The sequence below is a fragment of the Sturnira hondurensis genome, unplaced genomic scaffold (genome assembly GCF_014824575.4).
Source record: "Sturnira hondurensis isolate 20B ecotype Veracruz unplaced genomic scaffold, ASM1482457v3 Scaffold0007217, whole genome shotgun sequence".
Taxonomy (NCBI): domain Eukaryota; kingdom Metazoa; phylum Chordata; class Mammalia; order Chiroptera; family Phyllostomidae; genus Sturnira; species Sturnira hondurensis.
Window position 1 is genome coordinate 351,563 of NW_028079848.1, and position 26,203 is coordinate 377,765.

The 26,203-nt window shown below is 39.3% G+C and overlaps 1 protein-coding gene across 2 annotated transcripts in view; it reads left to right on the plus strand.

The window, feature by feature from the left end:
- COL11A1 (collagen type XI alpha 1 chain) overlaps positions 1–26,203 on the plus strand; it is a 166,122-nt gene that overhangs the window by 104,572 nt on the left and 35,347 nt on the right. For both annotated transcript variants that reach the window (XM_037051306.1, XM_037051307.1), the window contains exons 40-47: positions 85–174; positions 428–481; positions 13,149–13,256; positions 18,335–18,442; positions 18,768–18,821; positions 19,927–19,980; positions 21,005–21,112; positions 25,051–25,104. In XM_037051306.1, the coding sequence (XP_036907201.1) occupies positions 85–174; positions 428–481; positions 13,149–13,256; positions 18,335–18,442; positions 18,768–18,821; positions 19,927–19,980; positions 21,005–21,112; positions 25,051–25,104 (630 nt within the window). The remainder of the gene's footprint in view (positions 1–84; positions 175–427; positions 482–13,148; positions 13,257–18,334; positions 18,443–18,767; positions 18,822–19,926; positions 19,981–21,004; positions 21,113–25,050; positions 25,105–26,203) is intronic.

The window sequence follows — 26,203 nt, forward strand, 5'->3', positions numbered from 1 at the left end:
GGAGGTTAGAGGTCATCACAGTCTTGTTTGTAGGAACGTGTATAGAACTTACTCCCAATGACAGGTGGATATTGTTTTCCTTAGGGCGACCCAGGTCCTCAAGGAGTCCCAGGGAAGGACGGCCCAGCAGGACTCCGAGGTTTCCCAGGTGAAAGAGGTCTTGCAGGAGCTCAGGTATAATCAACGGGTAGATAAAGCACGTGAATGCAATTGCTTATTAGAAATATTTGGGTTTTTTCTAACAAGATAAACATCTATGAATAATGAAGGGGACATATACTGTGCATTGATTATCATCATCCGTGTAGCAACATGTGCTTGTGTCTGGAAACACTTCCTAACATCCTCATCTCACCAATCCTACATCTCCTCCTCTTGATATTCCATTCGCATTGATTCCTTTTCCTTGTTTCTTCACTTTTCCCAGGGTGCACCTGGACTGAAAGGAGGAGAGGGTCCCCAGGGTCCACCCGGCCCAGTTGTAAGTATAATTACAATAAATAACCGTGCCGGCCACGGTTGCAAATTATAGCTCTTCTCTCATTATCCTCATGCTGTGATCCCATAGTGTGTGTGAGGAAAAATAAACCCACGTCAATCAAGCCAGCCAACGCCAGCATTCTACTAATTGCACGTACTAATGAGTGCAGAAACAGAGAGTTTGGATAATCAGAAATGTTTATTCCACCACCACAGTCAGGATGGAAAGGAGCTGCCTTGCCTCTTACCGGATCCCCCCAAATACATCATAATTTGTCCGATTCTGAGTACTTGAATTTTGGTGAGACTTGAATTTCAGCAGTGCCAATTTTTAAAATTGCTCAAGTATGAAAAGTACACATTCATTTCTTTATTATCCAGATTGCTTTATTTAGCTGATGTAACCTTATTGAATAATTGGCAAATGAGTAAATATCAGATTATTACCTCCCTTTTTTGAGATAACATTATCAACCCCTAGAAAAGCAATGTAACGCAGCCTTCCATAAATTAACCTTTGTCCTTATCTGTACTCTGAATGGTTACCAGTAACAGCCAAATCTCAAATTTTAGTGGCCTCTTCTCATCCTTTGTTTTAGTTCACCGATCTACAATGCTAAAAGATCCCGCCTTAAATTGTTTCTCAACTTTCTTACACACGTCGAAGTCAGTTCCACAATCAAAATGCTTTCATGTGTCCCCTTTTCTTCATTGCGATGGCCACCACCTTGGTTCAGCATCTTCCTTTTCCTTTCTTGCTTAACTGTGTCCAAGCTCATGTACATGAGTCCACTTTCTCACCCTCTCCGGCCGGATCTGCCCCCTGGTTAGAGTTGAATACACACTCCTAACTGTGCTGTTCCTCGGCTTTACGTACCTCGTGGTCCCCTGCTGCCTCCGGAATCCAAACTCCTACAGTGACCAGCGAGTTATCTTCACGCTGTTATCCCAGTTACTTTATTTTCCCTAAGGCCTACCCTCTAATTCTCTCCAATCTGATGCATTGAACTTCTTGCTTCTCAAACTCTCGTGACGTGTTCATCTGCAGCAGAGATCAAGTGTAATGTTACTGCCCGATAAAGTTGTCTTTGGGCAGCTCGTATCCATTTCATTCATTAGTGAAATTTCTTCGCCCCCCTCCCCCAATGCCCTTGGTTATGACTTGTATGGTGGAAATGACGCTGGGATAGAATCGGTTGTCTCTAGCTCTGGGTCAAGTTCCTAGTTTGGTTTTGGTTGTATTCACAGCACAGTGCATGGCAACCGATAATTATTCCCTATCTACCCACTCAAATTATCATAGAGCCCAGTATCAGGGTAAAGTATATACAGCATAACTGATACTGACAACACAGCAATGTAACTTCAGCAGGCTGATTAACATTGGTTTTTAACATGAACACTTACACAAATGTCAGAGTGTGATGATTAAGGGGTGGCATGGAGAGCTGGTCATTTTTTAAAATTAAAATGAGATATTTCAGAATTATACTTAACTTTCCATATTCATAACATTTCCATTTTACAAAATATGTAGAACATTTTAAAATATCCTTATAAGGTGGTGGAGGTAGTAGAACTAGTAGCAACAACAGTTGAAAAAAGGAAAAAGTTCTTTGAACATAAAACTTTTTATATAACACAATCCATTTATTCAGACCTGGTTACAAAATGGTTTTGTTTTTGGAATTTATATATATATATATATATATATATATATATATATATATATATATATATGATCCATGGTTACTGCATTGGCAAGACCTGAATTATGACCATAAGAATTAAATTGTTTAAAGTTATTTTTAGTTCCCAAACAAGGAATGCTGTTCCAGCTTTTTGGAAGAGCTGAAATCAATGTATTTGTAGGGTCCAAAATATGGCCTGGAAATACACTTCACCAGGATATATATCAACAGTTATCTGGTTGCATTTAGGATAATGTATTGAATATAATATAAAAATATAATTTATTTAGTTGGTTCTAGCATGATTTATTTGGCAATTACTACTTTCCTGTATATACTTAAGCTCCGTGGAAGATACCTCTTTAAGAGACTTACTGTATAGTAAACGGTTTTAAAAAAGAGCACACCAAAGATAAACCAGCAATGTAAGACAGTCAATGATTAAATGACTGATAACACACATCAATAAATGTTAATCATCAAGGGTGGAGGGAACAGAAGAGAAATCAGCAGAAGGGTCATAGCCCTTGAACTTGACACAAACCAGTCATGGGGCAATCCAAAACCTCTTAGCAGTCGCAAAAGTTTTTAAAAGGCCTTTATACTTGGCAATTGGACATGCTCCACAGATGACCACTGGAGGTCATGTATTTGGAATTAACACCTACCGTAGGACAAATTCACGTATCCAAACCTGGAGGCATCAACCAATGAAAATGCTTCCTTCAAGTCGATGGAAAAGGAACCACTAAAAGGAAAGCTCTCACCCACATTATGAGTTCCCTACATATTGCTGTAATCATTGTAAAAAATAGGGAAGAGGTTCACAAGGATGCCTTCTCCGTAACATGTGCTGAACAAGCTGCAGTTTGCTCCCTTTTGAGCGAGTTCGGTGCGCGTGAAATCTGGTTTTGAAAACCTCTTATTCCAAATGACTAAGATCAAAACTCCCAAACCCGCTGAGTTTCTGAATGCGACTGGTCACTTCTCCAGAAAGTTTGTTCATGTTAAAGCTTCTATTTCGAGTAACTCAAGACTTGCTATGAGCTACTCAGAAATTAATGTTAAAAAGCAAAGAATGGGGAGCGGTGGCTGCTTTGGCAAGAAAGACAACAAGTCACGTTTTGCAATGTCGGTCAAAAAGGTGACATTAAAGTATCAGAAGGAAACAATAGGCCAGTTGGGGAGAGAACGAAACTATAAGTCATAATGGATAAAGGCATAAGAATATTCTATAGAACTCCTGGCCTCCATAATAGATCTGTCTGAGTTGACATCAAATCTTGCGTTAACGTCACCTTTGGGAGATTGTCTGAGTAATGCTAAGTACTGGACTGAGACTCACAGGAGCAGAGAAGGATGGAGATTCTGCAGTTATTCATACGAAAGAAAAAGCGCTAAAGTGATGAATTCTTGGGGGAGAAATGGTATGAATAAAGTATGTGAAGGCTAAAGGGAATAGAAAATGAAATAATACTAGGCGTGTTTATCCTTTCAATTTTTAATGCTACGAACTTTGAAATCATGATCTTATTTAATCTTCATAATCTGGCCAGGTAGATATTAACATTCCATTCTTTAAAGGCAAGAAATCTGAGGCTTAGAGAAGGTGAATAACTTGCCCAAGTTTATAGTCCCGCAAAGACAAAGATTCGTAATAGCCTATTACCTATGCATTTCCAGATACCTAGATCACACAGTAAATATCTACTTAAGTCCCCCTCCCCTGTTTTGGTTTATTTTTTTCCAACTCACCTTGGTTCTTCTCTACTCCTGTGAATAATTTTGTCAAAAATGGAGAGAGAGGAGCTAATGTTACAGCTCACTGGGCATTAATATCCCTATAGGTGTTCTTTGTAACGGTTACTTAATTGGAATGAATCAAAGATTAAACTCCTGAAACAAATGGATGGTCTGAATCTTTTGACACCCGTTGTCTTCAGTTATCACCCATGTGGTTGGAAACGTAGAGCAGGCTATTTGTGTCCTGTTGCTATGACACCTAGTGAGGGATGTTCCGACCTTTGCTAGGTCCAGCAGTGAAGGCACTGGCCGGTGGTAGGCAACAGTGATACACGGAGTTGCCTGAGCCAGAAATTCCATTTAAGAATGCATGGGGGGGGGGGGTGTCTGTGAGCAGTGCCTTCCATATGGGTTTCCCCAGAAGAAATATCTTGGGAATCACAGCCTGAGAAATATTTGTAATTTCTTGATCAGTGACCCGGTATATATTTTCGTAAATTGTGAAAATTAGATTTCTCTGTGTGCTTCCACTTACAGAAATCGTGGAGTCAAAACCAAGACACAGAGAAGATAACTCTTTGCTTTATGACTAACATTTTGAATAGAACTCACTATAAAAACCTGTACATATGATATATTTTAATATTTATTATATTTTATTATAGTCCATATTTAAAAATTCTGGACAAGATCCATTAAAGTGATTTCAAAACCCTGATTATGACCTGTAGTATGCATTTTTAGGTTACTAATATTACTGGTTTTATTTTATGCCAATAAAAAGTTACTTGCTTATGAACTTTTCTCACTTAACTATTCCTTATTTATATTCATTTATATTTTATATCTTCCCTGTGAGCTACTATAAGTCTTTTCTTGTGGAAAAACTATAATTAAATATCTGACCATACCAACCTATTAAACTGAAGTTTTATAGATTCATTAAATGGGCATTTCCTACAAAGAGTTTATGGCTTACTGAAGGAGACATAGGAGATAGACAAAATAACAAATAATAAAGTGTTATATTAAAAGACAGAACAAAGAAGGCAAGGCGAAAGAAGTGATTTTTGCCTCAAGGAATTATTTTAGAGTTAGAACTATAAATCAAATACCAGTTTTATTATGAAAAGCAAATTTTTGAGTGAATTACAGTCTCAGAGTGCTCACCGCTGTTTGGGTCATCTTAGCACAGTGCCGGTGAGTCATACTTTCCTAAAGGTTTTGCTCTCAGAATCGGTGTATATTGAGAAACATTTTTTCAGTGCTCTCAAGACAAACACAAGGATCCCCACAGGGTGCTGTGACTACTTTGGGCTCCTGACGCCTAGAGTAAACATGACTCCACGTGTTTATTCTGTGCAGGTTGTTGTACCTGAGAGCTGGGAGTAGATGCCAGTCACAGCCCAAAGAAGGGGCAGGGGTTTGCTCACGAACTGGCCATCTGACACGCATGCGTGCACACACACACACAAAAGCAGAACGCCACCAGAGGCTGAACAGCCAGAAAGGGGGGCAACGCAGCATCTTCTCATATGTGGAACAGAAAACGGATGGCGTGCTTTATATTTATGTCAGCGCACAACACACACAAATGCACCAGGCACGCAAATTCTCAGATGGCTTCTACCACCTATATTTTCATAGAACAAAATCAAGGAAAATGGATTCCCTAAGTAATTTCTCCTCTGTATATATTTTTCTGATAGCGAATCTCTTGTGGTCGACCATGATTTCTCTAAAAATGAGATGATTCAAAGAAATACAGTAGTGTGTGTAATAAAAGACCTGCATTGTTACAACCATTTGCTTTGGTCGCCAGGAAGGGGGAGTTCATGTGGAGGAAGTGTAGCAGAGGGGCCAGAGCCATCGCAAGACGAATGTCCAAGGCTTTACAATCAATCGTGCGCTGTGCCCTCTCTCCCTCTTCCCAGGACCCCTATTTCATGACTGTTCCCTGGCGCTGCGATGCTTCTTCCCTCCTAATGTGCTATTATTTCTTCTCCTTGTCAGCTTTTCCTTTGGAGTTTATAAACCCTTCCCACACAAGCCCTATTAATTCTAATTTTTTTCTACAACCCATGCCAGACAACCTTCTTTTCACTGCCTTTTACTTATGGCGCAAACTTGGTGGCCAGCGTTTTCAGAAGGCTCACAGCTACTGACTCATGCGGTCATAAGCAAAGTTTGTTCAGCTAAAGCTCATTTTCTCTATTGGAACCCAGGTAGATGTCAGCAGGCTAGTATGAAGCTGGTGGTGGGGCCAAAGGCCAGCAGGACTTTGGGTTGGTTATTCATTCAGAATGTATGCTTTACGTTGTGGCAGTGTTTGATATTTCACAGAAATAGTTAGCCTATCTGATGTAAAATATATGTGATCTGAAAAATAGGAATTACGGCATATGTCTTACTGTGAAGGACAACTTGACCTTAAAAAAGGGGGCAGCTTTTTTTTCCCCTTCTCTAGCTCTAGTTTATAAGAACATTCTACATTTATGCTTCTCTCTCTTGTGGGCTGCCTTTTAAGTGAATGCTGATGAGAGGGCTTATCTGTTCACTAGTTCCATTTGCTTTGCCAATGCTCCTCAGAACATGAAACACCCAGGGAAAATCACGGAAAACACGTTTACCTGGGTGTTCCGTGTGGGACGCAGCGGAGATAAAACCACTCAGCGCTGCAGGACCGTGAACGATGCTACTGCTCATTTCCTTACCATCGTGTGGAGTAGGGGAGGTACTGGGGAACAGGAAGCTCGCAAAGGTAAAGCAAGTAACTAAAATCTAAAGAAGCAAACAAACAAACAAACAGAATGGGAACCAAAGACTCATACTGCAGAGAACAGACTGAAGGTTGCCAAAGGGGAGGGGAGTTGGGGGACTGGGTGGACCAGGTGAAGGGATGAAGACGTACAGACTGGTAGTTACAAAATAGTCACAGGGATGTAAAGTACGGCACAGAGAATATGGTCAATAATACGGTGGCTTCCAGTCAAGATGGAGTCATGGGTAGATACACTTTGCCTCTTCACACAAGTGAAAGAAGGACAACAACAAATTTAAAAACAAAAATAACCAGAACTGCCAGAAAAATCAAACTATGGAAATCCAACAACCAAGGAGTTTAAGAAGAAACATTCATCCAGACTGGTAGGAGGGGTGGAGACAGGCGGCCAGGAGGAGAGGACACCAGGCAGGCAGTGGATGGAGGACCAGGTGGCCCCACGTTCACGTGCAAATCAACCTGGATGAACAACTGGAGGAACAATCCAAGGTTCCACTGGGGAAATAAAGCCTCAAACCTCTGACTGAAAACACCTGTGGGGGTTGCCAAGGTGGGAGAAACTCACAGCCTCCTAGAAGAGTTTGTTGGAGAGACGCACAGGGTCCTAGAACATACACAAACCCACCCTCTGAGAATCAGCACCAAAAGAGACCCATTTGCGTGTGGGTAGTGGAGGAAGTGACTGAAAGCTGGTGGGGAGCTAAGGAAGAGGCACTGCTCCCTCTTGGACCCTCCCCCACATACAACGTCACAGCGCAGTGACGTGATTGCCCTGCCCTGGTGAATACCTAAGGCTCCTTCCCTTATTACATAAGAGGCACGTCACGACCAAAAAATGGACCAAATGAAGGAACAGATGAAAGCTCCAGAAAAAAATAATACAACTAAGTAATGAAGATGTAGACAGCCTATCAGATGCAGAGTTCAAAATGCTGGTGATCAGGATGCTCACAGAAATGGTTGAGTATGGTCACATAATGGATGAAAAAATGAAGACTATGAAAAGTGGAATAAAGGAAAATTATAGGGAGCCAACAGTGACAAGAGGGAAACCAGGACTCAAATCGATGGTTTGGAGCAGAAGGAAGAAATAAACATTCAACCAGAACAGAATGAAGAAACATGAATTCAAAAAACAGACGAGAGGCTCAGGAACCTCCTGGACAAATTTAAATGTTCCAACATCTGAATCATGGGGGTGCCAGAAGAAGAACAACAACAAGAAATTGAAAACTTATTTAAAAACATAATCAAGGAGCCTTGTCTGGTGTAGCTCAGTGGATCGAGCGTGGGCCTGCAAACCACACGATCGTGGTTCGATTCCCAGTCAGGGCTCATGCCTGGGTTGCAGGCCAGTTCCCAGCAGGGGACTCACGAGAAGCAACCATACATTGATATTTCTCTCCTTCTCTCCTTCCTTTCCCCTCTAAAGATAAATAAATAAAATCTTTAAAAAAACATAATCAAGGAGAACTTCCCCAGCCTAACAAAGGAAATAGGTTTCCAGGAAGTCCAGGAAGCTCAGAGAATCCCAAAGAAGTTGGACCCAAGGAAGCACACATCAAGGCACATCATAATTACATTACCCGAGATTAAAGATAACAGCATCTCAAAAGCAGTAAGAAAAAAGGAGACAGTTACCCTCAAAGGAGTTTCCATAAGACTATCAGCTGATCTCTCAAAAGAGACCTTACAGTCAAGAAGGGGCTGGAAAGAAGCATTCCAAGTCATGAAAACCAAGGGCCTACATCCAAGATGACTCTGTCCAGCAAAGCCTTCATTTAGAATGGAAGGGCAGACACAGTGCTTCCCAGATAAGGTCAAGTTAAAGGAGTTCATCATCACCAAGCCCTTATTATATGAAATGTTAAAGGGACTTATTTAAGTAAAAGAAGATAAAAAATATGAACAGGAAAGTGACAACTAACTCAGAAATATCAACAGCTGAACTTAAAAACAAAAAACAAAATGAGCTAAGCAAACAACTAGATCAGGAACAGAATCACAGAAATGGAGATCACATGGAGGGTTATCAGTGGGGAAGGGGAAGAGGAGGGAGGGGGAAAGGTACAGGGAATAAGAAGCATAAATAGTAGGTACAGAATAGACAAGAGGAGATTAAGAATAATATGGGAAATGGAGAAGCCAAAGAAGTACGNACATACATTGATATTTCTCTCCTTCTCTCCTTCCTTTCCCCTCTAAAGATAAATAAATAAAATCTTAAAGAAAAACATAATCAAGGAGAACTTCCCCAGTCTAACAAAGGAAATAGGTTTCCACGAAGTCCAGGAAGCTCAGAGAATCCCAAAGAAGTTGGACCCAAGGAAGCACACATCAAGGCACATCATAATTACATTACCTGAGATTAAAGATAACAGCATCTCAAAAGCAGCAAGAAAAAAGAGGAGACAGTTACCCTCAAAGGAGTTTCCGTAAGACTATCAGCTGATCTCTCAAAAGAGACCTTACAGTCAAGAAGGGGCTGGAAAGAAGCATTCCAAGTCATGAAAACCAAGGGCCTACATCCAAGGTGACTCTGTCCAGCAAAGCCTTCATTTAGAATGGAAGGGCAGACACAGTGCTTCCCAGATAAGGTCAAGTTAAAGGAGTTCATCATCACCAAGCCCTTATTATATGAAATGTTAAAGGGACTTATTTAAGTAAAAGAAGATAAAAAATATGAACAGGAAAGTGACAACTAACTCAGAAATATCAACAGCTGAACTTAAAAACAAAAAACAAAATGAGCTAAGCAAACAACTAGATCAGGAACAGAATCACAGAAATGGAGATCACATGGAGGGTTATCAGTGGGGAAGGGGAAGAGGAGGGAGGGGGAAAGGTACAGGGAATAAGAAGCATAAATAGTAGGTACAGAATAGACAAGAGGAGATTAAGAATAATATGGGAAATGGAGAAGCCAAAGATGTACGACCCATGGACATGAACGTGGGGGCATGCTGGTGGGGGGAGAGGTACAAGGCAGAGGGGAATAAAGGGGAGGAAAAAATGGAACAACTGTAATAACGTAATGAATAAAATATATTTAACATAAAAAATATATTTAGGTGCTGTACACCTAAAACTAACACAAAATAATGTCAACTGTAAATAAAAAATAAAAATAAGTAAAAGAAAATAACTAAATATGGAAATGAAAAGTTCTCCCTTTCAAAAGCTCGTGACTGTCCACTTTCCACTTGCAAACGAGTGACCCGCAGGGGCTGATGTTTAGTATTTGAATACCAGAACACTTTCTGATGTCATGGTTGTTATAATTCATGTAATTCAACCCACTATGTTTGGAAAACTTAATTTGTCACATGTCCAGTGCTACTTAAATCACAAATTGGGGCGATGATATTTCTATAGCTTTTAGCCTCTCATTCTCTGAGGAATTCCCATGTGAGCACTTTTAATGTTTAAACTATTTGTCGTTGCTGTAGAGAGATGAGTGTATAGGATTGGGGGTTTTTTTGTAAATAAAAAAGGTCAGTTTGACACAATGTCTTCTTATTTAACCTCACTACAGCTTAATTGTAACCACTATACTTGTAGGTGTTGAGCGTTTATACTTGGTAATTAGCTTAATAATTCAGTCTTCATTACTTTCTACATTATGATGCTGTCATGTCACTCATTGGCTGTTGTCCCAATGACTCTAATTCCCCTTGCTGTCACACAGGTCGTGGGTGACTTGTTGATAACATTTTGAGCCCCTCTGTTACCTGCCAATCATTTATATATCTTATTTCAATCTCCCTCCTTTATCAGCTTCTTTTTTCCCTCCGAGATCTAGGCAGTGATCCTTATTGACTAGTCCTGTGAACTAGTCAACATGGGATGAAAAGCTGATGAGGACTTTAATTGTTTTTTCACCTTGGACTCTCTTTTAAGCTTCCGATGAGCGGTTTACATGAGGACAAAAAGTACTGGGAGGTGGCAAAGGTCTGCTCTCCCTTTAACAGTGTGACCTCGGCCCACACCACCTTCTCGAGCTTAGTTTTCTCTTCACAAAATAAAATTTCACTTGGACGATCGTTTGGGATTGCACATCTACGTGTAAAACGGAGAGTGGTTTATGCACAGCTCTCTAACCTCTGTTGCATCATAGTTTAAGGAAGATATCGTTTAAAGAACTTTCCATGACATAAAAAGCATTGACATCCCCCAAACCCAGTGAACCCGTCTGTATCAGCGCCCGTTTTATTGGCAAGAAAAGTGAGCCATAGAGAAGTTAACCAATTTGGTGAAGGTGGAAAGAGGTTCAGTGCTGGGACAGGCCAGTCACACTCCGCTGACCTGTTTCCTGAGGGTTGCCAGTGTGCCAGCCACTGCCTGGATGGCTGGAGGTCAGCGGGGGAAAAAAAATAGAAATCCTCCCCTTGTGGTGCTTTTTGTGACTTGTTTAACTTATGTTTCAACTCAAATGTATTAGTTGTAGATGCACTCATGTATCTAGCAATTATAAAGCCCTCTGTCCTGTACTATAGCCAGTTACAGAGAAGCGCAGTAATTTCTATCACTACCAATGTCTGCCCTTCATGGGGAAAAAAACGCATCTGCAGTGTGAGTGTCGAAGGGCTGGTACCACCCCCGGCAGTGCCTGCTGGGTTCCNCAAAATAAAATTTCACTTGGACAATCGTTTGGGATTGCACATCTACGTGTAAAACGGAGAGTGGTTTGTGCACAGCTCTCTAACCTCTGTTGCATCATAGTTGCATCACATGCCATAAAAAGCATTGACATCCCCCAAACCCAGTGAATCCGTCTGTATCAGTGCCCGTTTTATTGGCAAGAAAAGTGAGCCATAGAGAAGTTAACCAATTTGGTGAAGGTGGAAAGAGGTTCAGTGCTGGGACGGGCCAGGCACACTCCGCCGACCTGTTTCCTGAGGGTTGCCAGTGTGCCAGCCACTGCCTGGATGGCTGGAGGTCAGCGGGGGAAAAAAAATAGAAATCCTCCCCTTGTGGTGCTTTTTGTGACTTGTTTAACTTATGTTTCAACTCAAATGTATTAGTTGTAGATGCACTCATGTATCTAGCAATTATAAAGCCCTCTGTCCTGTACTATAGCCAGTTACAGAGAAGCGCAGTAATTTCTATCACTACCAATGTCTGCCCTTCATGGGGAAAAAAACGCATCTGCAGTGTGAGTGTCGAAGGGCTGGTACCACCCCCGGCAGTGCCTGCTGGGTTCCCGCTCTGTGTATTGTCAGTCTCACGTTTTCACCTCATTTCTCTGGAATGTGTAAATGGGTTCTCTTTTTATTATTGGGTTACATTTGCATTTTTTTTTTTAAAAATGGGACTTCTCCAGTAATTCAGCTGGAACTGGAGGATTCACTAGCTTATCCTTTGACAAAGTTGGCCTGGGGATATTTCAATACGATTTGCAAGTTTGTAATATGATTTGCTTAATCGGTACGTCTCATCAGAGACTTTCCCTTTTTCATTTATCGATGTATAAAATAAAATCATTGCAGAGCACGCTGTTATTAAAAGTAGCTCGACTTACAGAATGTTTGAAATAACTAATGGAAAAGGAAATTGCAGCTGTACTGTAGGGAGCAAATAGACATCAAAAAAGTTTTCATCCACTCTTTTGAAATTAATGAGCTGTGATAATATCATCGGCAGTATTTTAACTACAGGAAAGTAATAAGTTTTTATTGTTAATTTTAATGCAGTTTGCACAAGCAAGATGGCAATCTGAATTTAATCTTATTAATACTCCAAGGAAGTCATTAAAATAGTTAAGTTTTGTATAATAAAAAGATTACATAATATCTACAGACTCTTCCCATTGTCATTGATTCAAATCAGCATTCTTTCTCTCATATGTATGGCAGTATATATGTAATGAATTTGAAAGATTAAACATACTTCACTATAAAATTAACAATGTTTGTTTTCTAACTAAAAGCCATGAGTTATTGTCATGTCCTTGCCAGTCCTAGTGTGTCCAGTGAAGGAAATATGTATTTGTCTTAATTGTTATTCCACAGCTTCTCAGGAAAGTATACATTCGCTTGGAATCCCTTTTCCTGCAAATTTGGGTAATTTGTAATAACCAGACATGAGTCCACTTAGAGCCTGTATTTTTAAAAACATTTCCATCCTGTTCACATGTTTTATAAAAAGGCCAGTGCATACCTCTCATTTTATAATAATTATACATTTAAATAAGAAAGATAACATCTTTAAAATATGAAATATATATAATGTTGAAATGACTTCATCTTATCAGAATTTCCTAACTTTTGGTACTAGAGATTAATCTTTAAAGTAGTAAGTACCGCTGTTCTTGTTTGAGATCTTATCATTGTCTCAAAGTGACCTTTGCATTACTTACTAAAAGGTTACACTATTCAGTGAGCGATGCCTACGCCAGAATCTCCTTTTCCGTGATTGTTAACAACATACTTCCCGCCCCACCTCGTGTCCAGGGTTCGCCGGGAGAACGAGGAGCAGCAGGCACCGCGGGCCCCATTGGGTTGCCAGGGCGTCCGGGACCCCAGGGCCCTCCTGGTCCGGCTGGAGAGAAAGGCGCGCCCGTAAGTAATCTCAAAACATATGATCCCGCCACCCTGCACAGTCATTACTTTTTACTCGGGGATATTAGCTCTTCCTACTCCCCTGCATTCTCCCTGTGTGTGTGTGCCTGGCATGTAAGCTCGCTCCTTTTTATTTTTATAATACAGAAAATTTCCAATTCAATTAAGTGAGATGGCATTTTTTCCCCATGCTTTATGAAACCCTAATACCTGCGAGGAGGGAGTTGGATATTATTAATGTAAAAGGCTCCTGATTTTGCTCCTTTAAAAAATAAAATTGGAGTTTTGATGAAAACTATTCCTTGCTGTTTTGTATTAGGAAAGTGTGCACTTTTCACGCTCCCTGAAATACAAGTATATTTCCAGTCATTTTTCATGCAAGTTAAACCCACAGAAAGTGGCTATTCTTCTCATGTAATTTGAGTCTTTGTCTACAGCGAGTGAGAATGAAAACATGTGACCAATGATCTCATCTTAATCATTATTGGACTTGAAAAGTTTTTATATTTCAGTGACCGTAGGCTGTTCTGTTCACTAGGTTCCTGCTTCTTCGTCAAGATCTCTTCCCTATTTTTCTTTCTGCTTTTCATTTAATCATGTTAATTTTCTAAAACATGAAAGCTTTCTCTCATCCTCCAAGATTAAAACACAGACTCGTTTGGTGAATGTAGTCAAAAATCGCTGACAATCATACACAGATATGAGTTTGATACTTCTGCATACATGTAAGTCTTGAAATATATAATCTAGTCTACACGTATAATTTTTAAAAACTTTTTTTAATCACAAAGACTTTAGTTTTAGCAAGTTAATTCAGATCAAGCATGTTGATTTCATTGTCTAAGCATTTTCTCTCATCTCTGTTTGTGATATTACTCAAGTTTTTTTCAAATTAAAATGGTTGCTTCATGTAATCCATTATCTTTCAGGAACATTTAGAATATTAAAATGAAGCCATGCCACCTTGGACAGAATTTGGGGGGGGAACAGAAAAAAGCATATTGAGTTACTGAGAATTTTTTTAAGTAATAATCTATTTCCAGCTTAGTAAATGTGTTGGAAATCTAGACATTACTTTCTGAGCTGTTAATAAACAACGATGAAAAAATTGTTCTTTGCCTACCTCTTACAAGTTCTCTAATTTCCAACCAACCTCAAAAACTATAAAGATTTGTCCACAACGTTTCTAGTACCCTGAGCCCTGGGAAGGGAGAGAAAAGGCAGAGTTTCAGGCCCTTTCATACCAGTTCATTCACACGTCCAGGGCACTTAGGTCTTGCCACAACGCAGTGAAGAAGGCATATACAGAAGAAAACAAAAATATACATTGCTTCTTGTACAAATTGAGAATATACTAATGAAGAAGTCAAGAACTCTGTGACTATATTGAATTATGGGTTTTGAAGTGGTTCAGTACCTTGACTTTATGAAGAAGTAGAATACTGAAACAAAGACTAGAAAATGGAAAGGTACTGAAAGAAAGAAATTTGTTGAGGTGACAGAGAAATTGCCGAGGGGAGCCCAGGAAAGGATCTGAGTCTGGGCTGTAGTGGGAACTGATCTGATTATGACGAGACAGGAGAACGGAACGACCCGCCCATCCTGCCTCCCCATTATTCCCACCACCAACAAAAAAGCCAAGATGCTCATCCTTTTGTTCTTGTATTCAACAAAACCAATTGCCAGCAACCGAGTGCTGAACGCTGGATTAAGAAACTTTTTTTCCCCCAGAAAGGGAGTATTTTAGGTATAGTAGCATAAAATGGTTATGAAGTCCTTGAGAGAAAATAGCCACAGACCTCCTCCATACAGAGCTTCAGTAATGACTGATGGAAATATTAGCGAAGATGTTTAGCGTTTCCCTTTTCCTCAACTCAGACGTTCGTGTTGCATTTTAACTCCCCTGAGCAGCTGGTGTTACAAGACACCACGTGACCATGGGCAGGGTGAGGCTTCCACAGAGAAACCCAAGGGGAGGGTTTGTGCAAGGCAAGTCCTCGTTGCTCTCAGCCCAGCTCCTTGGAAGAGAGAAAGCAGAAAATGAGCCTTGAGCATCCATCTGCATGACCTACTTACGGCATTAACTGCAGAACAGACGCTGAGTCTGCACCTTCGCATCCGTCAATCAGATTAGAAACGCCGGGTTGCAGGGGCCAGTATGGAGAGTGGAGCTAAAATCTCTCCTAACTTACTGCATTGATAGAGATATTTCGAGGGGGAGAATAATTGCTGAGGAAAACTACTCATTGCATTAGGGGAGCACCAGATGCAAAGATTACAGAGAGGAAATGATGTTGATGATATACCTATTCAGGAGACAGCTGTAGAAATGGGTGGGAAATGCTACATCAGAAACAGCGAAGGCAATGTCTGAACTGTAAAGGGGTCAGGCGATACCAGTTGGAGATAAGAGAAAAAATACAATTTCAAACACACGTGTATATAATACAGAGAATGATCAGCGTCAGGATTGTAAACCTGGGGTCATGCACCTATATTTTGGGACTTATCCAATAAGAAGAAAGAATCCGTGGAAAGGGAAGAAAAGGGTGTCCGAATTGGGTTGGGAGCTCATTTCTGCCACTTACTCAGTGCGTGATTTTTGGCCATGTCATTTAACATTTCCAGACTTCTGTTTCTTCATCTCTGAAGGGAAGACGGCCACAGTAATTGGTGGGGATTAGATGAAATTGTAGTTCTAAATCACTTTGTGTAATTGTGATACCTAATCGGTGAGTCGCCATCATGTGAAACAGAGTTGTCATAAACAAGGATGGATGGATAACCAGAAAATAAGCAAATAAGTTGGCTTTTGGATAAGAAGGGATGGATTCTGTGAACTGTAATACAGGCTAGTATACAATTATGCCAACTCAGACATGGAAATGAGTAGTTAATTTTATAAATAAGATTCAGCCATTTTATTAACGAGGGTGTAGAAATGATAAAAATAAGTACTTCTCCAGAGGGTACAGATGTTGTTTCTGGTAGTCCTGCAGGTTCAGGGCCGAGAGATACATATTGGGGAGAGGGTTTCTCATCTTGCAAGTTGTAAATGAAAAATCTAAGTTTAGAGCGTGTGGATCAGTTGACTTTTACCCCTGACTCCACACAGACCAGAATCAGAAGAAACAAGTGGCAGGTGATTCCTGGCTGTAGGTTATATGTGGACTACAATGAAGGCAGACGAGAGTCAATCTGTCTTATTTACAGAGACTCTTGTATAAAAGAATTGATTTTTGGAGTTCGGGGTCATGGGAAGTCCCAAGGAAGGAGAAATATCTGAATCAGCTGATGTGTTTAAAATAGTGAAGTTCACTGTGAGCAGCAGGGCACAATGTATGAGCAGCCATAGGTTTAACATATTATAATATTTGATTGGAAGGAAATGAAAGATCTCCAGAGTGATATCAGGGGTATGGTTTCAATGGCAATTTCGGCACAGGTTTGAAAAATTAGATCACATGGAAGCCAGGAAACTAGTAAGTCAGAGTTAACTTTGCTCTGTCGATATTTTGTTACTTTTGTTGCCATTAAGTAATTAACAAATTAATTAACAAATTAAATATCCCTTAAGAGGCTAGTCTGGGCCACAGGCCGGGAGGATGCAGTTGAATCCAAAAACAGACAGCTTCTGCCCTCCCACAGTTTATTGTCTGACGGGGCAATTAGATAAGGAGCAAGGAGTCAGGAAGCAGTGGCGCATGACGGACTCTGGTTAGCGATGTGAAGGAGACGCACTGGTGTGTGTCAGCTCAGGACAGAGGGGCCTGAGAGAGGGGCCTGAGCTGGACTCGGCCTTCTCTTGGACAGGACACTGCGGGTGGCGTGTAAACAATGAGAAGGAATTAGCTGAGCGGAGTCCTTTTATGGTTAGCACCCCGGGCCAGGGACAGGAGGGGCTGGAATCAGGTGTACCCGGAAAAAAGTCTAGAGGGGTTGGAATGCAGACAGCATGGGCAGAGGAGGCTCCAGGAACCTGGGCAGGTAGTAAGAGCCCGATACCACTGCAGGGCATGCTAACAACTTGGCCTTCATCTTAGGAATCCTAAACAGGTGAACTGTGGGATGTTGGTAAGATTATCCGAGTGTGTCTCTCTGGTTCCATCAAAGGGAAGAGTTTGGAAGTAAGAACAGATGTGAGGATGGGAAGAGGTTATTTCAGTGGCCAGATGTGGGATAAGGTGTCGGTGGTGGAGAGAAAGTGCAGTAAATACATTTGAGGATACATTTTAGTATTTAGTAAATACTAAAACTTGGTCATGGTGAAGCGCCAGGAGGAGGTGGCGAGGGAAGGAAGCAGCTGGAGAGCTGGCTGCTGCGAAGGCAGGCAAGTCACTATGGGCACAACCGAGGAAATCTTGACTTGTAGAAAATAAATAATTCTGAGTTCTCAAAGGAATTCTTAAACAGAAAATACAAGACATCTTCCTTATCAAGGCTGCATTTTTACTATTACACCATATATGAGTGGGTGCATTTTAAAACAGGAAAATAATGCCATTGTCAAAAAACAAGCAAAACAAAAACAAAAAGGCTAGGAGCCTTGTCATTTTGAATAAGTGAAAGCAGCAATGAATTAAACTATCAAAATTCGGGACACTCCATGGCACATTTGTTAAAAATATAAAAAGGTCACACATAAAGCCTATGGCAAAATTGGGCACTGAACAGATGAATTTCTATGAATTTTTAGGCCCATTAGCTACCTAGTATTACCAGGGAAGAATAAAGGCTCAGCGAGTTCTTATAAGCCTCAAGTATGTGATTTATCGATATACAATACTTGATTAGAAAATGTGTGTTTAAAATGAAAATTCCAAGATGAGTCAATTATATCTGTGGACCGTAGCCTGAGATTCATAAGTGGTTCTCAAGGATGGTATTCTTGGTCGTAAGCAAACACAGGCATGTTTTGCATCCTCATTTACAAAGTATTTTCTTGCGAACATTAAGCGATTTCTTTGTCAGATGTGGAGGGTAGAGTATGGGTTAGAGCTGAACCTTCAAATTATAACAAGAGGCTAAGGGACAGGTGTCTTCCAACACAGTAATGGTCTGCTGGATTTTCAATACAGGGAGAAAAAGGCCCCCAGGGCCCCGCGGGCAGAGACGGGGTGCAAGGCCCCGTGGGTCTCCCGGGGCCCGCCGGGCCAGCGGGCTCCCCTGGAGAGGACGGCGACAAGGTTGGTGGTCTTCATTCCATTGCCATCGTAAAGTCCATTTTTCCTAATAATTCTAGATGTAATCTTTCTAAGATTAGACGCCAGATCCAAAGCTAGGTTTCCCAAAGTTGCATACATCTTCCGTGTGCTCAAAAGTTTGAGTTTAGAGGTGGAGAATTCGTAGCTACCCCATGATATGCAGGGCATAAGCAAGAAAAGAGAGCATGTATGAGAACAATGGTAGTGGGAAAAAAATAGCAAATGGCAGAACTGCTTAATTATGTTTAAATATATGTGCTTCTGAAATACATGGGAGATCAACTTTGCCTCCAACTTTCAAATACAGGGTGAAATTGGTGAACCTGGACAAAAAGGCAGCAAGGGTGACAAAGGAGAAAATGTGAGTTTCCTGGTTTTTTCATTAAGGGCGCTTTATTTATTTAACCCTTTTTTGCTAATAACCATGGGCAGTTTTTGTTAGTACTACTTACCTATCAAAAAATTATAATATCATTATAAAATTATAATATACTACTTCCTTTGGCATTCAGTCTATTCTGTTTTTTAATTTAGATTGTATTTTTCTATGACACTTTACATTCAATATTACTTTGTGTTCAGTCAATTCTAGTAAAACTTCTTTTTCAAGTTATGCACGTTCAAAGATATGCAAGAATTCCTACCCTAAAAGCCTCAGAATGGGACTAGGACATGAGCAGTTTTACCCACCATTAGTTCACATGTGTGTATGGTTTAAAGACAGATCAAGTCTCAGTTGTTACGAAAAGAGTTTTGACCCAGCGCAAACCTGAGAAGGCTTCATGTCCCCAGTGGTCCATGCACCACACGTTCAGAATCTTCGTGTGAAGTACTTTTCCCAACATGTAGCAGTGATGCGAAGGAACAATATAATCCAATGACTTTTTCTCTCTATAATGCCTTAGCAGTTCTTTACACATAAACAGGCAGTTAGCGAGGAATACTTGTGCACGTAAGACTAATAAACCTATTCAAATCTATTGCTCACAGTAAGGAGTTCTGGAATACTTAATAAAGAACACTCAGTTTGCACATGTGTACATACAGGGAAAATCCTAAATTTCGTATATCACTGTGTTCTGCATGTATAGAGTCCTCTGAACCCTAATATTCATTTAGACCGAAAGCATACTGACATATTTTTCATGTGCTCATTCTGACTCACACGTATCTCATTAGGAGAAATCTGGTATTTTGAGATTTTCTCAACGTGAACACTGTTTACATCAGCACAGAAATCCATTTTTAAACATTGCGGATATAAGCATTTTCAATAACTGCCGATTTAAGATGGATCACGAATAGGCGCGTCTCAGTCTCCAGGACAGAAATCAAGGATGGCTGAGTGCATATCACAAAGGAGAGTCCAGACGATTAATAGGTTTTCATCAGCCAGATGTTCTGCACTGTACGGCGAGGCTCTTCTGGCTTCCGTTTCGAAATGACCGATTTTTATCTCACCGCAGGGTCCTCCTGGCCCCCCAGGTCTGCAGGGTCCAGTCGGTGCCCCCGGAATTTCTGTAAGTCGCCCTCTTCGTTCATCAGATTGGAATCCTCCCAGCCCCTGATTAGATATATGAACCAGTCTATTAGACGTAACCAGTCTATTGCACAGAGGGGTGACTTGGATTGTATACTTAAGGTTGATTGGAATTAAGGTGATCTAATGTACCAAAGGAAGCTGATTTGGGTAAACAAAGAATGTTGTGACTTCATCTTTTTTTTTCTTTCTATCCTCACCACCAGAGGACATGTGTATTGATTTTTGAGAGAGGCTAAGGGAGAGGGGGATGGAGAGAAACAACAGTGAGGGAGAGAAACAGTGATGTGAGACAGAAACATCAATGGTTGCCTTTGGGTACAGAACCAGCAACCTAGGAATGTGTCCTAACTGGGATTTGAACCTGTGGTCTTTTGGTTTATAGGCTGACACTCTAATCAACTGACCCACCCAGCCAAGGGTGTGATTTCATCTTAAAATAGATCCTAACCCGTTGAGAAGTACTTCATTTATATTAAATTCTGAACATTATTGTTCCCTTATTACAAAACATCTACTTCACTTGGTAACCATAAGAATATAAAAATCAGCCATATTCCAGATATAAAGAATATAAACAAAACAAATAATGGCATATTTGCAGCAGATCATGGAAATTTAATCTAATTTTTACTCAGTTACTCGTATATAGGCCAGTTTTGATTAAATTAGAAGCAGCTATACTTTTAGGATGACTTGTACCAGAATCATAATCTCTCCAGTCTAAAATCATTTTCATTTCTCTCCGCCAGGGAGGTGATGGTGAGCCAGGTCCCCGAGGTCAACAGGGGATGTTTGGACAAAAAGGTGATGAGGGGGCAAGAGGGTTCCNAAACAAGTAATGGCATATTTGCAGCAGATCATGGAAATTTAATCTACTTTTTACTCAGTTACTCGTATATAGGCCAGTTTTGATTAAATTAGAAGCAGCTATACTTTTAGGATGACTTGTACCAGAATCATAATCTCTCCAGTCTAAAATCATTTTCATTTCTCTCCGCCAGGGAGGTGATGGTGAGCCAGGTCCCCGAGGTCAACAGGGGATGTTTGGACAAAAAGGTGATGAGGGGGCAAGAGGGTTCCCAGGACCTCCTGGTCCCATCGGTCTGCAGGTAAGATGCTGTGGTCCTTGCATCTTCTGCTATCCCGCCTTACTTTGCACACCAGGTTTTCTGGTGGGTGTGAAACAAAGGAGAGTGTTGGTACATGTTTAACTGTAGGGACTGATTTTCTTAAATGTGTATCTGAACTTCAACTTTGTCCTCAGTTAGATGTTTCGGAAGCTGTGTCACCCCAGCTTTCTGTTTCTGGTGTTAATTTAGCCCCCCTTAGAAATGACATCTCCTTTCTTTATTCTCATTGTGTTTAAACAACACATCTTGTTTAAGTCTGACAGTCAAAAAGGAGATGTTAGGAGGTTGTTTATTTTGCCCTGCAGATCTCCAACCAGAGGAATTAGTATTTTGGATGGGTAGCAACAATTAAAAGCATTTTATAAGTAGCAAACCACCAATCACAACCACCGCTGGAAAATAACAATAGCAAATGTAAAGAATAACTAGGTAAAATAAACGAACAGTACATTGATCATTTAGAATAACACTTACAATTATGATCTGTATTTTATAAAGCACATTCAGGAGAGGAAATATATTACCATAAAGCACTGCAGACTAAGGAATTGTCATTCAGATATGTGCTTCGACTGGACTCTTAGACAGAGTGCTGGGGAATACACACCCTTCTTCCTCCCAAAGGGCGCCCCTGCTTCCTGCAAACCCTGTGGGCAGCTAGCTTTCCTTTTCCACTTGCTTGTTCTACGCCTGCCCAGGGATCCTCTAAAAAATCATGAAACTTTGTTTTAAATACTATTTAGGGGCTGTATGGATCTTAGTTCCGCCACATTAGAAATTTTAGAAGTGTTGAAATTAAATCATCTAGTTACTGTATTCGAAAAATTGGGGAAGCTGTAGAAAAATAAATAGGAGTTGCATGTGTATAAAGTTAATTTTTAAGCTTCATTTTCAGAAGTAAAAAAAATCCCCAAATATTGGTTTTTCAAATTAAATAGCTTATGTATATAATTATACAGATTACTGGAAATAATATAATTAATTATATTGTCATAACTATTATTGTTATAATACTCAGTGAATATCTACCAGTGAACATATTATTGTTTTTTGTTTCTATTTTCATAAAAATAAAATAAATAAATCCTTTATTTATAAAAGATAAATAAATAATAAATCCTTTTTAACTTGAAAATGCAAGGGTTCCATTTTCATATCAGATTTCTGTGACACACACACCTTTGGAATCCACAACAGGCACTAAAAACCAGATTGCCAATGGGTCGGTTACCATTCATTTTCCACTTCCCAGTTTTTCATTTCGTGGAATATTGTGAATTCTTTAAGGGTGTAGTTTAGGAATTCAGTTCTCATGATTAAAGAAGATGCCCTGTAGCTCACATTACTAAAATATTAATTAAAATGATCTTCATTTCCACAACATAATAAATGGGCTCTTTGATGAGGGTGACTCAAGAAATCAATTCACTGAAAATTGATTGTATTTTCCTACAGCTACTCCTTCAAGTCAGGAATCTGAAAAGATGCTAATGTAATTAACATGTTCACAATTGATCTACTTTCCTTAATTGAGTCTTCGTGGCAGAACAGATAGTAGCAATTATAATAGGCAAATAATAATGATATACTACCGTGGTCGAATGAGTTGATTTTTCAACTTGATGTGTACTATTTGCCTGCATTTAAAGGAGGCATAGAGAATGAGTGTTCTTGGCCTGAGTTCACTCTTTGATTTCATCTCTTAAGTGGCAAGTGATATTAAATTGACAGGCCTTTAAACAGAAACTCTGCAGATATAAATTACTCCCGAGGAGAAACTTAAGACACGTGAGATGATTTAATACTGCAGGGTCATGTAGGATGTTTAGCTCCAAGGCAACAGAAGAATAACTCATTATGTCTCTATTAATTGTAATAATAAGAACATTTTGTATTAATCAACTCAAACTATAATCGAGCTTATCAAAAAAGAAATATTACATTTTTTCTATTGGGAGGTTTCCTATTGAATTAATATTAGGATTAACCTTGTGCCTAAAGAAATGACAGCAATACAGAGCTGGGCTTGTTGTGGGAAAAAAAGAAAGCTATAAACCAATATTTATATACAATTCAAATTGGGGATCCCGAGTCAGACACACTCTCTGGTAAAAAGAAGTGGAAACCTAGACAAAATATAGGGACTGTTACTGTTTTTTGATACAGCATTTATAAGAACTGAAGTATGTCTAGTTGCAATGCATACTACTAAAGAAAATGGACTTAAAATGCCATTTTCCCTGTGTTAATTTCTACTTGTATGTTTAAGAATTTAAGTTTGTATGGCCCTTCAATGAATTAGAATCTCTTAAGTTATGGGTCTTGGAATCTAAAATTCAACAGTCTCTCCCAGGTAATTTTTAGGCAGACTCAAATCTGAAACACTACCTGGCTATTTCCTCCCAAGAACGTCTATAGCAATTCTAGAAGCTTCCATCACATGATGGTAACTATATAGGAAGTATATGTAATAGTCTGTTTTCCTAGACATCTATTCTGACATTTAATAAAATATAAAATGAAATCCTGGTATATGTTGTCCATTATAAACCGATAACTAAGATGTTCTCATGAAATGAATATACACCGATTTTTTTTTAAATTTATAAGTATCCTTGGTAAAGTACCCTCTCCCCAAACTGAGAGTCATATGGAATTAGTAGGTCACTAAAACCATTTAGTGAGTCACTCAGCATTAAAAAAATAACACGAAACAGGATAAGTAAAATAGAATAAAAATATCAAAAATCATCATCTATGTCTGAAAGGTAAGTGCCTCTTTTTGAAACTCATGTCTCAGCTAGTGTGCGTGTTTAGGGAATCATGAGAAAAATGTTTTGATTATTGCAGATCACAATTTTCTAAAATAACATTATGAATTTAGAGCTTTGGTATCATGTATTTTTTATTTCTTAACTACATTACACCTTAGACACTATTGTACAAGCTTTAAAATATGTATAGAGATATATACAAATATTGATAACTCTGAAAACATTGAAATTAAAACACTCCATAATCCTAATATATAAAAACCGCTATCACTTTACCGTTTCTGTCCAATAATCATCCTGCCTCAACAGATATTTACAGTTAAATTTATACTATGCATATTCATTCATTTTTATATTTTATTACTCATACACATTCATATTTAGAGAATTAGTATCGTATTAATAATCTTATAACCTTCCATTAGTTTATATAACCAAATTGATTTTGCTGTGTTTTCTGCGATTAAACATTTGGAATAATTGAGAATTGTAACCACCACGGTGTTATAAGGACTTTTTATGGCATGTAGCTTTTTCTGTTGATTTATTTTCTTAGCATTCAGTCATTCATTTGTTAAGTCAATATTTTATTGAAATCCTAGTTTTTCACTGGCCCTCTAGTTGCTAGAGATTTGAAAAAGAAAAATCGACACCTACATGCCACAGCCCCAAAGTAGCTTATGGTGATAAGTATACAAACCAGTGGCAAAATCGTGTTTTAAAGAACTGTGTACAATTCCAGTGTGTATGATGTGTTGTGATATGAAATAAAATTACACACACAATTCTGCAAAGGGGTACTAGTTAGAAAGATCAAGAGAAAGTGAAATAATTTTCCCTGAAAGACATAACCAGCTGAGATTTGAGTGTCATCTGCTCTGTGAGTTCTTGTAACTAAAACCAACCAGCATCATATGATAAAAAGCATGAATTTTATTTGTAAATGTAGGATGTAATATTTTATCATCTGTAGCCAATACCTGCATTATATGTATTTTGACATGATAATTTCTGAATCTTCATTTTTATGTTAATTTTTTTAAAATTTCTTACTTAGCTTTATGCTTAATTTTTGGTTTTATGTTAGAAATTGCCAAGTATTTCTTTGTAAATAAATGAGTGGCTTCTATTGTTTTTTCTCAGGGTCTGCCGGGCCCGCCTGGTGAAAAAGGTGAAAATGGGGATGTCGGCCCCATGGTAAGTTTTCATTTTTAAGTCTTTGATAGATATTATGGCTTTTCATGTCATTAATGTCTTTCTTCAGGTTGATGAATGTGAACCCTAAAGGCTGTGACTTGTCAAATTGCAGCCTCCCCTTGCCTCCACCCAGCCCACCTCTGCGGCCGCTGGGTCCCCTTCACCTTGGATCCCTGTACTTTCCTCTTTCTCAGTTTTGAGTGATGTGGAACACACATACGCATTCATTGGTTGTTACATCATTACACATTCTCCACTTCTGTGTCTCTGTATTACTGCAGTGTATATAAACTGTCACACTTCAGTTATGTCTTAGCATTTAGCCCTGGATTCTCATGTGGAACAAGTAAGGAACAGACAGTCGTCACCCAGGACTGGAATAATTAACACATATTAATACAGTATTAAAAATTAATTGTAGTTATAAATTCATTGAATAAGAAATTCAATCTTAATTAGAACATTGTGACATGATTTCCATTGACTGATTCTGGCTTTCTGCTCTAATAGTTCGCCTGAAAATGTGAAATACATAGATTTGTTTATTAAGCACTATATTGGGTAAGGAAGCAATTAGGTAAGGTCATTGAAGTTCATAATGAAATATAATGAATACGTCCTAATTGCGCCTTTCTCTCAATAAACATTAGCCCAGTTTTTACTTCCTCGAAATCTGTGTTTGATCATTTTACACTTGAATGTTCGATTTTATTTTCTTCAAGTAAGAAGTGACTTTTACCATCACAGTAAACTTGAAAGCACATACACCTTGCAGATTCAAATAACTGGTTAACACTCCAGGCAGCACCAGACACAGGGCAGTTGTCTTTCGAGGCGTGGCTGTCGTGGGTCCCTAAGTATGAACACAGCCTCCCTGACCTATGGTGACAGTGAGTATTACATACGCTCTCCAACCATGGCATTAAAATAAATTGTAACCTTTAAAAAAATACGAATGCCCCAGTGTTCACTACAGACTAATTGTAAGTGTGAGGTACCAGGTTCTGGCGGTCAGTATTTTATAAAAAATGTCCAAGGTCATTTCAATGCCCGAAGGCAAGAGAGGGCATTGCTTTGGGAAGACCACAGGATAGTTAAT